Here is a 17,326-nt window from a genome sequence, read left to right as displayed (position 1 = left end):
CTTTGGACACTGTGTTAACAACCCTCCAGATGAGCCTCAATGCCATACAACTCTCCTTCCGTGGCCTCCAACTGCTCTTAAATACAAGTAAAACTAAATGCATGCTCTTCAACTGATCGCTGCCTGCACCTGCCCGCCCGTCTAGCATCACTACTCTGGACGGGTCTGACTTAGAATATGTGGACAACTACAAATACCTAGGTGTCTGGTGAGTCTGGAAGGAGAGTTTACAGTCTAACTCAAACATCTCCAATCCAAAGTTAAATCTAGAATTGGCTTCCTTTTTCGCAACAAAGCATCCTTCACTCATGCTGCCAAACATACCCTCATAAAACTGACCATCCTACCGATCCTCGACTTCGGCAATGTCATTTACAAAATAGCCTCCAATACCCTACTCAATCAATTGGATGCAGTCTATCACAGTGCCATCTGTTTTGTCACCCCATATACTACCCACCACTGTGACCTGTACACTCTCGTTGGCTGGCCCTCGCTTCATACTCGTCGCCAAACCCACTGGCTCCAGGTCATCTACAAGACCCTGCTAGGTAAAGTCCCCCCTTATCTCAGCTCGCTGGTCACCATAGCAGCACCCACCTGTGGCACGCGCTCCAGCAGGTATATCTCTCTGGTCACCCCCAAAACCAATTCTTCCTTTGGCTGCCTCTCCTTCCAGTTCTCTGCTGCCAATGACTGGAACGAACTACAAAAACACTTATCTCCCTCACTAGCTTTAAGCACCAGCTGTCAGAGCAACTCACAGATTACTGCACCTGTACATAGCCCATCTATAATTTAGCCCGAACAACTACCTCTCCCCCTACTGTATTTATTTATTTATTTTGCTTCTTTGCACCCCATTATTTCTATCTCTACTTTGCACATTCTTCCATTGCAAATCTACCCTTCCAGTGTTTTACTTGCTGTATTGTATTTACTTTGCCACCATGGCCTTTTTTTGCCTTTACCTCCCTTATCTCACCTCATTTGCTCACATTGTATATAGACTTATTTTTCTACTGTATTATTGACTGTATGTGTGTTTTACTCCATGTGTAACTCTGTGTCGTTGTATGTGTCGAACTGCTTTGCTTTATCTTGGCCAGGTCGCAATTGTAAATGAGAACTTGTTCTCAACTTGCTTACCTCGTTAAAAAATACAGTTGGATTAAAATAGCCAGTGAGTTACTCTAGAGTCCCGATACAGTTGGATTAAAATAGCCAGTGAGTTACTCTAGAGTCCTGATACAGTTGGATTAAAATAGCCAGGGAGTTACTCTAGAGTCCCGATACAGTTTGATTAAAATAGTCGGGGAGTTACTCTTGAGTCCCGATATAGTTACCCGTTGATATAAAGTTTATCCATCACCATGAAGACTCGTTGATTCAGGCAACGCTTTTCCTTCATGATGGGATAGTTTTTTTCTCCTTTCATTGATCTCGGCGGGGAAGTGATCATTCATTCCAAAATCAGTGTTTCTGAGTCCTCTCCCCATGTTCCTCGCCATTTCCTTTTGCTTAAATTTGTCAAAACATGCAATAATAGCCTGTGGCTATTGAGGGTGTTGCGGTACAGAGTCAATGTGGAGGCTATGTACAGGGGGTACCGGTACAGAGTCAATGTGGAGGCTAAATACAGGGGGGACCGGTACAGAGTCAATGTGGAGGCTATATACAGGGGGTACCGGTAGAGAGTCAATGTGGAGGCTATGTACAGGGGGTACCGGTAGAGAGTCAATGTGGAGGCTAAATACAGGGGGTACCGGTACAGAGTCAATGTGGAGGCTATGTACAGGGGGTACCGGTACAGAGTCAATGTGGAGGCTAAGTACAGGGGGACCGGTACAGAGTCAATGTGGAGGCTATATACAGGGGGTACCGGTAGAGAGTCAATGTGGAGGCTATGTACAGGGGGTACCGGTAGAGAGTCAATGTGGAGGCTAAGTACAGGGGGTACCGGTACAGAGTCAATGTGGAGGCTATATACAGGGGTACCGGTAGAGAGTCAATGTGGAGGCTATGTACAGGGGGTACCGGTAGAGAGTCAATGTGGAGGCTATGTACAGGGGGTACCGGTACAGAGTCAATGTGGAGGCTAAATACAGGGGGGACCGGTACAGAGTCAATGTGGAGGCTATATACAGGGGGTACCGGTAGAGAGTCAATGTGGAGGCAGCTATATACAGGGGGTACCGGTAGCCTCCACATTGACTCTCTACCGGTACCCCCTGTACTTAGCCTCCACATTGACTCTCTAAGTACAGGGGGTACCGGTACAGAGTCAATGTGGAGGCTAAATACAGGGGGGACCGGTACAGAGTCAATGTGGAGGCTATGTACAGGGGGTACCGGTACAGAGTCAATGTGGAGGCTATATACAGGGGGGACCGGTACAGAGTCAATGTGGAGGCTAAATACAGGGGGGACCGGTACAGAGTCAATGTGAGGCTATATACAGGGGGTACCGGTAGAGAGTCAATGTGGAGGCTATATACAGGGTGTTGCGGTACAGAGTCAATGTGGAGGCTATGTACAGGGGGTACCGGTACAGAGTCAATGTGGAGGCTATGTACAGGGGTACCGGTACAGAGTCAATGTGGAGGCTAAATACAGGGGGACCGGTACAGAGTCAATGTGGAGGCTATATACAGGGGGTACCGGTAGAGAGTCAATGTGGAGGCTATGTACAGGGGGTACCGGTAGAGAGTCAATGTGGAGGCTAAGTACAGGGGGTACCGGTACAGAGTCAATGTGGAGGCTAAATACAGGGGGACCGGTACAGAGTCAATGTGGAGGCTATGTACAGGGGGTACCGGTACAGAGTCAATGTGGAGGCTATATACAGGGGGTACCGGTAGAGAGTCAATGTGGATGCTATGTACAGGGGGTACCGGTAGAGAGTCAATGTGGAGGCTATGTACAGGGGGTACCGGTACAGAGTCAATGTGGAGGCTAAATACAGGGGGGACCGGTACAGAGTCAATGTGGAGGCTATATACAGGGGGTACCGGTAGAGAGTCAATGTGGAGGCTATGTACAGGGGGTACCGGTAGCCTCCACATTGACTCTCTACCGGTACCCCCTGTACTTAGCCTCCACATTGACTCTCTAAGTACAGGGGGTACCGGTACAGAGTCAATGTGGAGGCTAAATACAGGGGGGACCGGTACAGAGTCAATGTGGAGGCTATATACAGGGTGTTGCGGTACAGAGTCAATGTGGAGGCTATGTACAGGGGGTACCGGTACAGAGTCAATGTGGAGGCTATGTACAGGGGGTACCGGTACAGAGTCAATGTGGAGGCTAAATACAGGGGGACCGGTACAGAGTCAATGTGGAGGCTATATACAGGGGGTACCGGTAGAGAGTCAATGTGGAGGCTATGTACAGGGGGTACCGGTAGAGAGTCAATGTGGAGGCTAAGTACAGGGGGTACCGGTACAGAGTCAATGTGGAGGCTAAATACAGGGGGACCGGTACAGAGTCAATGTGGAGGCTATGTACAGGGGGTACCGGTACAGAGTCAATGTGGAGGCTATATACAGGGGGACCGGTACAGAGTCAATGTGGAGGCTAAATACAGGGGGACCGGTACAGAGTCAATGTGGAGGCTATATACAGGGGGTACCGGTAGAGAGTCAATGTGGAGGCTATATACAGGGTTTTACGGTAGAGAGTCAATGTGGAGGCTATATACAGGGTTTTACGGTACAGAGTCAATGTGGAGGCTATATACAGGGAGTACCGGTACAGAGTCAATGTGGAGGGAGTACCGGTACAGAGTCAATGTGGAGGCTATATACAGGGGGTACCGGTACAGAGTCAATGTGGAATCTATATACAGGGGGTACCGGTACAGAGTCAATGTGGAGGCTAAATACAGGGGGACCGGTACAGAGTCAATGTGGAGGCTATATACAGGGGGTACCGGTAGAGAGTCAATGTGGAGGCAGCTATATACAATGTGGAGGCTATACTTAGCCTCCACATTGAGGTACAGGGGGGTACAGAGTCAATGTGGAGGCTAAATACAGGGGGACCGGTACAGAGTCAATGTGGAGGCTATGTACAGGGGGTACGGTACAGAGTCAATGTGGAGGCTATATACAGGGGGACCGGTACAGAGTCAATGTGGAGGCTAAATACAGGGGGACCGGTACAGAGTCAATGTGGAGGCTATATACAGGGGGTACCGGTAGAGAGTCAATGTGGAGGCTATATACAGGGTGTTGCGGTACAGAGTCAATGTGGAGGCTATGTACAGGGGGTACCGGTACAGAGTCAATGTGGAGGCTATGTACAGGGGGTACCGGTACAGAGTCAATGTGGAGGCTAAATACAGGGGGACCGGTACAGAGTCAATGTGGAGGCTATATACAGGGGGTACCGGTAGAGAGTCAATGTGGAGGCTATGTACAGGGGGTACCGGTAGAGAGTCAATGTGGAGGCTAAGTACAGGGGGTACCGGTACAGAGTCAATGTGGAGGCTAAGTACAGGGGGTACCGGTACAGAGTCAATGTGGAGGCTAAATACAGGGGGACCGGTACAGAGTCAATGTGGAGGCTATGTACAGGGGTACCGGTACAGAGTCAATGTGGAGGCTATATACAGGGGGTACCGGTAGAGAGTCAATGTGGATGCTATGTACAGGGGGTACCGGTAGAGAGTCAATGTGGAGGCTATGTACAGGGGGTACCGGTACAGAGTCAATGTGGAGGCTAAATACAGGGGGACCGGTACAGAGTCAATGTGGAGGCTATATACAGGGGGTACCGGTAGAGAGTCAATGTGGAGGCTATGTACAGGGGTACCGGTAGTCCACATTGACTCTAGGGGGTACCCCCAATGTGGAGGCTTAGCCTCCACATGACTCTCTAAGTACAGGGGGTACCGGTACAGAGTCAATGTGGAGGCTAAATACAGGGGGGACCGGTACAGAGTCAATGTGGAGGCTATATACAGGGTGTTGCGGTACAGAGTCAATGTGGAGGCTATGTACAGGGGGTACCGGTACAGAGTCAATGTGGAGGCTATGTACAGGGGGTACCGGTACAGAGTCAATGTGGAGGCTAAATACAGGGGGACCGGTACAGAGTCAATGTGGAGGCTATATACAGGGGGTACCGGTAGAGAGTCAATGTGGAGGCTATGTACAGGGGGTACCGGTACAGAGTCAATGTGGAGGCTAAATACAGGGGGACCGGTACAGAGTCAATGTGGAGGCTATATACAGGGGGTACCGGTAGAGAGTCAATGTGGAGGCTATATACAGGGTTTTACGGTAGAGAGTCAATGTGGAGGCTATATACAGGGTTTTACGGTACAGAGTCAATGTGGAGGCTATATACAGGGAGTACCGGTACAGAGTCAATGTGGAGGCTATATACAGGGAGTACCGGTACAGAGTCAATGTGGAGGCTATATACAGGGGGTACCGGTACAGAGTCAATGTGGAATCTATATACAGGGGGTACCGGTAGAGTTAATGTGGAGGTTATATACAGGGGGTACCGGTACAGAGTTAATGTGGAGGCTATATACAGGGGGTACCGATACAGAGTCAATGTGGAGACTATATACAGGGGGTACTGGTACAGAGTCAATGTGCGGCGGCACCGGTTAGTCGTGGTAATTGAGGTAATACGTACATTTAGGTAGATGCAGCCAACACCATGCTTGAAAATATGACGAGTGGAACTCAGTGATGTGTTGTTGCTCCAAACATAATGCTTTGTATTCAGGCCAAAAAGTACATTTCTTTGCCACATTTTTTGCAGTATTACTTAAGTGCCTTGTTGCAAACAGGATGCATGTTGTGGAATATTTTTATTCTGTCCAGGCTTCCTTCTTTTCACTCTGTAATTTAGGTTAGTATTGTTGAGTTACTACCATGTTGTCGATCCATCCTCAGTTCTCACATCACAACCATTAAACTCTGTAACTGTTTTAAATCCTTGAGCGGTTTCCTTCCTCTCCTCTCAAGTTAAGGAAGGACGCCTGTATCTTTTGTATTGACCCCAGATACACCATCTAAAGCCTAATGAATAACTACACCATGCTCAAATAGGTAATCAGTGCCTTTCTTTGCAAGGCATTGGAAAACCTCCCTGGTCTTTGTGGTTGCATATGTAGTTGAAATTCATTAGTCAATTGAGGGACCTTACAGATAATTGTATGTGTGGGGTACAGAAACTGCGTAATCATTAAAAATGAATATTAACCACTATTATTGAACACAGAATGAGTCCATGGAACTTATGTGATTTGTTAAGCAAATTTCTACTCCTGAATGTTTTTAGGCTTGCCATAACAAAGGGGTTCAATACTTATTGACGCAAGGCATTTCAGCTCTTCATTTTTTATTAATTTGTAAAAATAAAAAAAATAAAAGATCCACTTTGACATTATGCAGTATTGTGTGCAGATCAGTGACACATCTAAATTGAATACATTTTAAATGCAGGCTGTAACACAACAAAATGGGGAAAAAGTAAATGGGGTGTGAATACTTTCTGAAGGCACGGTATGTTTTTAAGTGTAAATGTATATCAAATCTCCATTAACTTACACTGGCAATCTTTTAAGTAGTTTAAAGATGCACTATAAAGAAATCTCTCTGTTTGCTAAAATTCCAAATGTTGGTTTGTAACAAAACAAGCAAAAATAGTGTAGAGGGATCATTGTACCATCTAAACTGCTGTGAAATATATTTTTCATAACCAAAAATATAGTATTTTCAGCTGTTTGAAGTTATTGTACAAAACAGAAAGTAAGAGTTAAAAACAAAACTTATGAACAGAAGCATAGAAATAACACACATAGAACAGATCTACTACATCTTAGACTTGCTTTCAATGAGAATGAATGATCTATAACTCCTCACAATTCTATTTGAATTTGGCCAGGTTGCCCAAAAAGTTATATATTGCAGCTTTAAATTGAAGCAACCCACTACAATTCACACTGAAATGTTGAAATGTATGCATTGAAAACAGTTGAAAACAGCATAGAAATACAAGGTCACAAAAGAGAAGCCGGGTACAATTTTAACATATCAAATGTATACCGTACTAATTACTGGAGAATACAAACAAATACACACTTATTCTGGGAAATATATTTTTAAAAAAGAGGCAAGCACAGTAAGAGCACATAATTTGGCCATGCTGAACGGACAGGTTCATAAGTCACTTTAATTAAACTTCCATTCCCCAACCATCATTAACTATAGCTATGAATCTTCAAAAAGCTTGAACCTTCCTCAAAACCTAAAGAGCCTGGTCCCAGTCTCAGCTCCATTTACAACTAACCTCACCAAAACCAATCTATTCATTTGTGAGATATTCGCTATTCACCAATAAGCAAATAAACAGACAAAAAACATAATACAAACGTTACTGTTTGGTTGACACCTAGTGGCAACTGAAGGTAACGAATGACCAATCTGTCAATCATTTTGTGGCTGGGGGAAGGGGGATAGTAACTTACTTATTAGGACACGTATACCCAAAATCCCTACACCAGCCTCAAATGTAGGTAAAGTAGCAAAGTGTGGGCAAAATTCACTAGAAGGATAAAACTTAATGACAGTTAAGAGTAAGAGAACACCCACATATCATAGCAAGTAACTTTGAATGACAAAGTTGTGTCAGAATTACCTATGGATAACAATAGGTTAAACCTGGATGCCTACTCTAGTCAACCGCAAATACAACATGTTTCTCGTAAGTTACAGACCTATAAGACATTAAAAAAAAAAAATTATAGTATCAACATCAAGAAAAAAAGTATTAAAATGCGTACTCACTGCTGTAAGTCGCTCTGGATAAGAGTGTCTGCTAAATGACTCAAATGTAAAACGGACTGTGACATTATGTGACACCAGTTTGCAATGATTAGATGATATCATTTTTTTAAACATAAAAAGCAAGAAAAATAAAGAAAACGTGATGGAAATATAAGAGTTAACTACAATATACTTGTATTTTAAACACCATATTTGGTTGTGTACATGGTATAAATGCCATTGAAGTTTAGTATTTTCTTGTGCTGCCCTAGAGCATAGAAAAGCATACCATCTCAGTGAATGTTAAATAAGTATTTTCCTGCCATACTGTCTACCTAATACCATCTTCAAAGTAATCTTGTCATGTTTACCTCTAAAACCAACCCAAGAGCCATTCCTCCCATTTTAATCCATACTCTCTATCCCCATGACAGGAATCATCTGGGTTGTGTTGATTAGGGTACGCAAAAAACAAAAATAAACATTTTTTAAAAACATTTTGCACTGGAAACTGAAAATGAGTGTTGCTTATTGTCCCTTTTATTCCATTTAACGGCAAATAAACACGACCCTAGAGGCACAGAGGGGGGGGGGTAGGGTGGTGTCGGGGTGATACAGGAGGGGACAGGTGGATGTTATAAGAGATTTAGGGGTCTCGTCGGATGAACCAGATCTCGTTCCTGCGACAGGACTCCCCAGGGTTGTTGTAGACAGCCACCATGTAGGAGTAGCGATGCATCTCCTCGCTGGGGCCCAGCATCTCCCACAGCAGGTTAATCTGAGGCATGATTGTCTCCTCCGTGGTGGTGCCGAAGAAAGTCCTACAGAAGACCGCATTTGTTATTCGTGTTTAAATAAATACTATCATTACTGCTATTATCTGATTATTTTTTTTACCTATAGTATTTTAGCCAGATATCTTACCAATGCAAAGTAGTGTGTGAGTCTAGCTAGTACGTATCCATTATTTATTGAAGTTAACATTATTGTTTGGGTTGATTCCCCACACACAGATTAAGCCAGTACTGGACCAAAACAAATGCTCAATGTGGACTCCATTGTAAGTGCTTTTTAATATGCTGGGAAACCAGCCAGTATAGTTAATATCCATGTTTGTTTTTTTTATCACTAATCTGACTAATTATTTCCACCCATTTTGGCTAGACATTGTCTATCTGAATCCATCTATTTTTACATGTCGATATGTAAATGGGTCAGAATAGGTCTCCAAACCACAGGCGAAGTAGAATATGCCTCAAATCAAGCCTGGGGCTTGAGTATCGAAGTCAGCCAGAGGTGGGAGTGTCCTTACCGGGTGATGACTCGTAAAGCCTCCCTTTGGAGTATGGTGATGTCTAGGTCAGTTGGCTGGGGCGGGTTGGCCTGGAACTCAGCAGGCAGGTAGTATGCGGTCAAGATGTCTTTCTGAAAGCCATTGCCGTCCTCCAGCATTTGGATACTGTTCACAATGGGTACAGTCATTCCCAAATAGCGTCCTGTCGATACAAGAGTGTGCTATTATAATTACTCACTGTTACCCTGTTTTACTATACACTATATTTAGGTCTATGGTAAGGATTAGGATTACTGATGTAAGTACAGCAAGAATGACTAATTAATATACAATAGAGTCTAGGCCCCAAATCAATCAATTGTAGATGCACTGTACTTAAGGTTATGATAAGGGTTAGGGTTACTGCTGTAAGTACAGTGGAACAACAAGTGATTACAATATAGTTGTAACAATGAGTGATTACAATAGATTTTTCACTATACTTACATCAATAATTACACAGTAACATGAACACTAAGCCCTTACCGACAGAGTTCTCCTTGCAGATGAATTTCATGAGTTTCATGAAGCCCATGGAGATGCTCTGCTCATACAGCTTCTCCCCTTTAGTGATGCACGCCCACTTCCCTGCAGGGTACACCCGCTCCTCAAACAGCACCTCGCCCAGCTGCAGAAATAGACAAACATACACTTCGTAATTCAGGGAATATAAGAGATCTTTCACTTCACTTTGCACTCGAGCAATGGCATGGATGCTCAAGCTGAAACACACACGTGCGCGCACACACACACACACACAACATAAATTGCACTCAAGCAAATACATGGATGGTCATAAAGGCAACACGCACACAGATTTTACACACCACATTGCACTCAGGCATTTACACAAATCCGTTTGAACATACACACAGCTTTCATTATTTATTTATCATTCAAAACACTCAAAAGTACATATGCCAGACACTCAAAAGAAAGACAAGAAAATGGCTTCATTTAGCTTTTACTACAGACTTTCCTTCACTTCAAAATGGAACATCCAGCCAACATATCTGCCATTGTCATCCTGACCTAAGATTGGTAACAAGTGGAAGGGACACATACTGTACCTTTTCATGCAGAGAGACGGAGGTAAAGGGGACCTGCTCTCTTTCTTGGGTTTGGTTCCGTCGAGTAAGCTCTTGAATTGGTCCTGTCATTTCTATCAAAACAACACAGGGGTCTTCTTCATTTATTTTAAAGTTTACAGAGAGCAGCCTGAGCGCAAACCTCACTGGTAAAAACTTCACCGGAACCAAGTAAAGTGGGGAGATATTCGTCATTGGCTTATGCTTTATAAAAGGAACCCAGGGCTAATGTCAAGTATTCAAGTCTCTAGGTAAATGGGCCTGCTCTAATATCTATAAGCTTCTTACTAGACCTCAAACTGATGCCCATTTGAGTACGCCATGATAGAGACTTCAGTACACACACTATAGCAATCAAGTCATACTGCTGTATTACAGACGGTTTGGAATGTGGAAGATAAAACAACGTGCCGTAAAACAATGCACCATTATTGTTGAAATGTAGCCATCATTTTCTGGGACTTTGTTTAGCCGTCTTTGCTTATGGACAGGATGTAGCAACTAGAATCTGAGATTTTATTTAAACTATAGGAAGAAACCATGTCCTGTTGCAATGAGTTAGATTTCTCAGATTGATTGTCTCCAAATACACTGCTGCCAAGCAACTACCTCGAATGGGACTATTTTACTCCACCGCCTATCTCGCTTACCTCGGGGGACGGACACCTGGTGTGTGCTGGCGATCGCCTGCCAATGGGTGTACAGCCTCTGCTGCTCGTCGTCCTCCATTGGATCAGGGTTGTCAGTGATGTCATTGTCCAGTTCTTCATCCTCCAATCCGTCGAGATCCTCGAGGGAGATTAGTGCCATTGTTTTCGTCCACAGCCCGGGCAGATCTGCAAATACAAGACCAAGAAGACAAGTTTGTTACTTTTCCTAGAAATAGGGTGATTGTTAACTTCTTTGGGACTGGGGGGCAGTATTGAGTAGCTTGGATGAATAAGGTGCCCAGAGTAAACTGCCTGCTACTCAGTCCCAGTTGCTAATATATGCATATTATTATTAGTATTGGATAGAAAACACTCTGAAGTTTCTAAAACTGTTTGAATGATGTCTGTGAGTATAACAGAACTCATATGGCAGACAAAAACCTGAAAAAAAATCCAACCAGGAAGTAGGAGATCTGAGGTTTGTAGTTTTTCAACTCATTGCCATTCCAATATACAGTGTCTGTGGGGTCATTTTGAACTTCCTAAGGCTTCCACTAGATGTCAACAGTCTTTAGAATCTTGTGTCAGGCTTCTACTGTGAAGGGGGCTGAATGAGAGGGGATTGAGCAAGGTGTCTGGCAGAGTGCCATGGGCTCGTGACGCGTTCATGTGAGAGTTACCTCGCGTTCCATTGCTTTTCTACAGACATTATTGAAGATTTATGATAAAAACATCCTAAAGATTGATTCTATACTTCGTTTGACATGTTTCTACGGACTGGAACAGAACTTCCGCTGGACTTGCACGCAAGTCGTGAGTTTGGATTTGTTTTCCAAACGTGCTAACAAAAGGAGGACATTTGGACATAAATGATGAATTTTATCGAACAAATCAAACATTTATTGTGGAAATGGGATTCCTGGGAGTGCATTCTGATGAAGATCATCAAAGGTAAGTGAATATTTATAATGCTATTTCTGACTAATGTTGACTCCACAACATGACGGATATCTTTATGGATTGTTTGAGCTCTGTACTCCTCATCAGATGAAGAAGATCGTTACAGAACTACCCACCAGAAAAAGACCAAGCAGCGTGGTAACAAGGAGCAGAGGGTTCTCGACTCCTGGATTGGGAGGAGATACTAGACGGTAAGGGACACTGGCTTGGGAATATGAGCCATATGAGGTAAGGCAGCGCAACAGGCACACGGGGAGATTGGCGGAGTCAGGCGATAGACCTGAGCCAACTCCCCGTGCTTACCGGGAGAGGCGTAGTACTGGTCAGGCACCGTGTTATGCGGTGAAGCGCACGGTGTCGCCAGTGCGCGCTCATAGCCCGGAGCGCTATAGGCCAGCCCCCCGCAAGTGCCATGCGAGAGTGGGCATCCAGCCAGGGCGTGTTGTGCCAGCTCAGCGTGTTTGGTCTCCGGTACGCCGTTTCGGCCCAGGGTATCCTGCGCCGGCGCTGCGTGCTGTGTCTCCGGGGCGCTGGGAGGGTGCAGTTCGCCCTATGCCTGCGCTCTGCCCGTGCCGGGCGAATGTGGGCATTGAGCCTAAGGGAGAGGTGCGAGTGGTATGCACCAGATCTCCAGTGCTCTCCCACAGCCCGGTTCAACCTGTGCCTGCACTCTGGAGGGTCCGGGCTAAAGTGGTCATCCAGCCTGGAGGAGTGGTGCCAAGGCTGCGCACAAGAGCTCCAGTGCTCCCCACAGCCCGGTCCATCCAGGTGCCTCCTCCACGTACCATGACTAAGGTGGAGTGGGGTCCACGTCCCGCGCCGAAGCAGCGGGGTTTATGGGTTTAAGTTCTGCGTCCGGAGTCCGCACCTTTGGGGGGTACTGTCACTTTGGTCAGGGCATGAGTTGGGGTGGGCATTCTATGTTTTTGTTCTATGTGTTATAGTTCTATGTGTTTGGCCTGGTATGGTTCCCAATCAGAGGCAGCTGTCAATCGTTGTCTCTGATTGAGAACCATACTTAGGCAGCCTGTTTTCCCCACTATGGTTGGTGGGTAGTTGTTTTCTGTGTCTGTGTTTCACCATACAGAACTGTTTCGATTTTCATTGTTTCACTTTGGTTATTTTGTGTTTTTGGTCCGATCTTTCATACTCCTCATCAGATGAAGAAGATCATAACACGCACGGCAAGCAGTACCGGAGCGACAAATCTAGGTCCGAAAGGTTCCTTAACAGCTTCTACCCCCAAGCCATAAGACTGCTGAACAAATAATGAAATGGCCACCCGGACTATTTACATTGACACCCCACCCTTTGTTTTTACACTGCTGCTCCATGCTGTTCATTATCTATGCATAGTCACTTTACCCCTACCTCCATGTACAAATGACCTAGACTAACCTGTAATCTGCACATTGACTTGGTACCTGTACCCCCTGAATATAGCCTCATTATTGTCCTTATATTGTGTTACTTTTATATATTTATTTTAGTTTATTTTAGTAAATATTTTCTTAACTCTATTTCTTTAACTGCAATGTTGGTTAAGGGCTTGTAAGTAAGAATTTCACAGTAAAGTCTACACCTGTTGTATTAGACGCATGTGACAAATACATTTTTTTATTTTTTTTATTTCACCTTTATTTAACCAGGTAGGCAAGTTGAGAACAAGTTCTCATTTGCAACTGCGACCTGGCCAAGATAAAGCATAGCAGTGTGAACAGACAACACAGAGTTACACATGGAGTAAACAATTAACAAGTCAATAACACAGTAGAAAAAAAGGGGAGTCTATATACATTGTGTGCAAAAGGCATGAGGAGGTAGGCGAATAATTACAATTTTGCAGATTAACACTGGAGTGATAAATGATCAGATGGTCATGTACAGGTAGAGATATTGGTGTGCAAAAGAGCAGAAAAGTAAATAAATAAAAACAGTATGGGGATGAGATTGGTAAAAATGGGTGGGCTATTTACCGATAGACTATGTACAGCTGCAGCGATCGGTTAGCTGCTCAGATAGCAGATGTTTGAAGTTGGTGAGGGAGATAAAAAAGTCTCCAACTTCAGCGATTTTTGTAATTCATTCCAGTCACAGGCAGCAGAGAACTGGAACGAAAGGCGGCCAAATGAGGTGTTGGCTTTAGGGATGATCAGTGAGATACACCTGCTGGAGCGCGTGCTACGGATGGGTGTTGCCATCGTGACCAGTGAACTGAGATAAGGCGGAGCTTTACCTAGCATGGACTTGTAGATGACCTGGAGCCAGTGGGTCTGGTGACGAATATGTAGCGAGGGCCAGCCGACTAGAGCATACAAGTCGCAGTGGTGGGTGGTATATGGTGCTTTAGTGACAAAACGGATGGCACTGTGATAAACTGCATCCAGTTTGCTGAGTAGAGTGTTGGAAGCAATTTTGTAGATGACATCGCCGAAGTCGAGGATCGGTAGGATAGTCAGTTTTACTAGGGTAAGTTTGGCGGCGTGAGTGAAGGAGGCTTTGTTGCGGAATAGAAAGCCGACTCTTGATTTGATTTTCGATTGGAGATGTTTGATATGAGTCTGGAAGGAGAGTTTACAGTCTAGCCAGACACCTAGGTACTTATAGATGTCCACATATTCAAGGTCGGAACCATCCAGGGTGGTGATGCTGGTCAGGCGTGCGGGTGCAGGCAGCGAACAGTTGAAAAGCATGCATTTGGTTTTACTAGCGTTTAAGAGCAGTTGGAGGCCACGGAATGAGTATTGTATGGCATTGAAGCTCGTTTGGAGGTTAGATAGCACAGTGTCCAAGGACGGGCCGGAAGTATATAGAATGGTGTCGTCTGCGTAGAGGTGGATCAGGGAATCACCCGCAGCAAGAGCGACATCATTGATATATACAGAGAAAAGAGTCGGCCCAAGGATTGAACCCTGTGGCACCCCCATAAAGACTGCCAGAGGACCGGACAGCATGCCCTCCGATTTGACACACTGAACTCTGTCTGCAAAGTAATTGGTGAACCAGGCAAGGCAGTCATCCGAAAAACCGAGGCTACTGAGTCTGCCGATAAGAATATGGTGATTGACAGAGTCGAAAGCCTTGGCAAGGTCGATGAAGACAGCTGCACAGTACTGTCTTTTATCGATGGCGGTTATGATATCGTTTAGTACCTTGAGTGTGGCTGAGGTGCACCCGTGACCAGCTCGTAAACCAGATTGCACAGCGGAGAAGGTACGGTGGAATTCGAGATGGTCAGTGACCTGTTTGTTGACCTGGCTTTCGAAGACCTTAGATAGGCAGGGCAGGATGGATATAGGTCTGTTTGAAAAGCTGATTTATGCTTCATCTGGAAATGTTGTTCGGAGTCTCCGAACGAAGGGTGTGACGCAATTGTGGAGCCTCTGGAGGCTTGCGTAGGCCAAATTGAGGTAACAATGCGAAGGGCTCCGCATAGCTCTGTATTGACATGTTGGTTGGCATTAGGTGGGGGCAGTACATCCTGCATAAACATTGAGAACTTTGATGAAAGTCTATCAGAACAAGTTGACAAATAAAATACATATTTATGATACCTCATGTAGGGATTTCAAAGACACAAAAAGGAGTTAGAACTCCTGGAAGGAGATCAGGGAGGATTTGTAAACAATCAACAAATCTTATCAAACAAAGTGGATATTTGTCAAATCCATCATGATTTATGTTTTGTAACAGGCCCACAATGTGGTTATTAAAATCAGACTTTTATATATTTGGCTGTTTTCGCTGCATAACATTTAGAAGTAGTCCCTTTTCCGGGTTAGAAGTGCTGATATGCTCCCATTCATATAAACTGGTAGCATAGCTTGCATACAGAAATCAGTGGTGGTATTCAGTCACTTTTAACTGTAATGCAGTTGATTGATGACATGGACATGTATTGGGGTTGACATCCATACAAGAATTATACTCTGATGTTTACCTCAACATAGTGTGAAATAAACAATAGCCTGAATGTAGCCTAATTTTGCTGGGGGGTATCGGGGAGATGCAGGTGGAAAACCGGTGCAGTATTTTGACTTCATGATAGAATTGGCTGAGCTCCTACTCCAACATCTCAGAAGAGGTAAGGTCTTGTCATTTCGTTTGGCCAGTTGTTTGTAATTAGCTGAAAGGCTATCACTACGAGTGGTGCACCGCAGACCAATTTATTGGATGCGTACGACAGCTCCCCAAAGCGCAAGCAGTACGAATGCTTTGACTTCTGCCGAGGTCGCATCTCAGTAAATGCTGTACTGCCGCTACAGAGATCTGATTAGTCATACATCGGCTTTTACCCCACATAATTAAACTCAGTTTACTACGGCAACCGGGCTGCACATTACTCAACACAAACCAAACACGATACCAGCGCGCGCTAACAAAACCACCAAAAGGAGTGCACAACAGCACAGCCTTCGTTAAGGATTTTATCAGACAATTAAATGGGCAGTGAACTCACTACCGTGTTTGAGAGCGTCAAATGCATTGTGGGTAAATGGTGACACTGGCTGATCAACAAATAATAATGAGTTGTTATTTGTGATGCAAGGTCATTTGTAGATCAGTCAGTCGGCAAGTCGCCTGCAAAGTCGAACAAACACACTGACTGCAATGCATGACAGCAAAAGTAGGTCAACCCTAGGGAACCAGCACACCCAATAACGCGGCAAAAATGTCATTAGGGGTTGCTTGAACGCATGCCATGAAGGTAATAGGCTTTAGGATAGACAGCTCATCGTTTACATTTGTAATTTTTTTTACAATCATTTATATTGGTTAAGCCGCAATCGGTTATTAATTGTGTAGAATCTGTGGACTTTTCGGACATTTAGCTATTAATTTGTTATATTCTTCCCTGAACCCTAGTTTAGACCAACTCGTTTACCCGAATGTAACATTTAGTGATAAAGTCGGCGTTCTTACCTGGTCAACAAAGTAAAGGATCGTATTTGAGCACTACTTCTTCTGATCTACTGTACAATCAAAACAGGACATATACATTCAATGCCGCACTAGTGTTCTGCCAGCAGCACAAACGACGACGTCAGTTTTGTATGCTAATACAATTCCTTCAAAATAAAAGCCCGCATTTCAAAAGATTAAAATGTGGATAACTATTTCAAAAGATACAGCATTACATTTTAATCAATGTCCCATTTTTATTGTGCATAAAAGCAAACGCAAAAAGGACTTTATGAAAATAATTACAAATATGCTTCTAAAAACCTTTTGTAAGACCACTATCAAAAAACACAATGTTCAGATCAGTATGTTCACAACATTGGGCTGTGGAGAAAAAACGATTCTATGTGCTGAGTCAAAAGAGAGGTTGGTAATTCTCAGTAGAGTAGGGTCTGTAGAATCAATATATGGTGTTATTTTTTGAGGGACTGAAGTCTAAATACCAAGACACACTTTCCACTCGACCTACAGACCCTACTGAGTATTCCCAACCCACTTTTACCTCAGCATATACAGCAGTTTATATCTATAAACCCATACAGT

General features: G+C 44.3%; 1 protein-coding gene across 1 annotated transcript; it reads right to left on the bottom strand.

Moving 5' to 3' along the window:
- Nucleotides 1-6,346: 6,346 nt before the first annotated feature.
- On the bottom strand, nucleotides 6,347-16,878 carry LOC112230444 (heme-binding protein 1). The gene is made up of 6 exons (XM_024396762.2): nucleotides 16,745-16,878; nucleotides 10,862-11,047; nucleotides 10,194-10,285; nucleotides 9,610-9,751; nucleotides 9,103-9,286; nucleotides 6,347-8,611 (listed from the first exon to the last, which is right to left on the bottom strand). The coding sequence occupies exons 2-6, from the start codon at nucleotides 11,019-11,021 to the stop codon at nucleotides 8,437-8,439; spliced, it is 753 nt and encodes a 250-aa protein (XP_024252530.1). The 5' UTR covers nucleotides 11,022-11,047; nucleotides 16,745-16,878; the 3' UTR covers nucleotides 6,347-8,436.
- Nucleotides 16,879-17,326: the final 448 nt, after the last annotated feature.

This window comes from Oncorhynchus tshawytscha, linkage group LG32 (assembly GCF_018296145.1).
Source record: "Oncorhynchus tshawytscha isolate Ot180627B linkage group LG32, Otsh_v2.0, whole genome shotgun sequence".
Classification (NCBI taxonomy): domain Eukaryota; kingdom Metazoa; phylum Chordata; class Actinopteri; order Salmoniformes; family Salmonidae; genus Oncorhynchus; species Oncorhynchus tshawytscha.
Note: the sequence above shows the minus strand (reverse complement) of the source record. Positions and strands in the feature narration are given on the sequence as shown.

Coding starts and splice junctions, on each gene's coding strand:
- LOC112230444 (XM_024396762.2), bottom strand. CDS start 11,021: ATGGCACTAATCTCCCTCGAGGATCTCGACGGATTGGAGGATGAAGAA. Junction 10,286..10,861: donor CCAGGTGTCCGTCCCCCGAG/GTAAGCGAGATA, acceptor TTGTTTTGATAG/AAATGACAGGACCAATTCAA. Junction 9,752..10,193: donor CCGTCTCTCTGCATGAAAAG/GTACAGTATGTG, acceptor CTATTTCTGCAG/CTGGGCGAGGTGCTGTTTGA.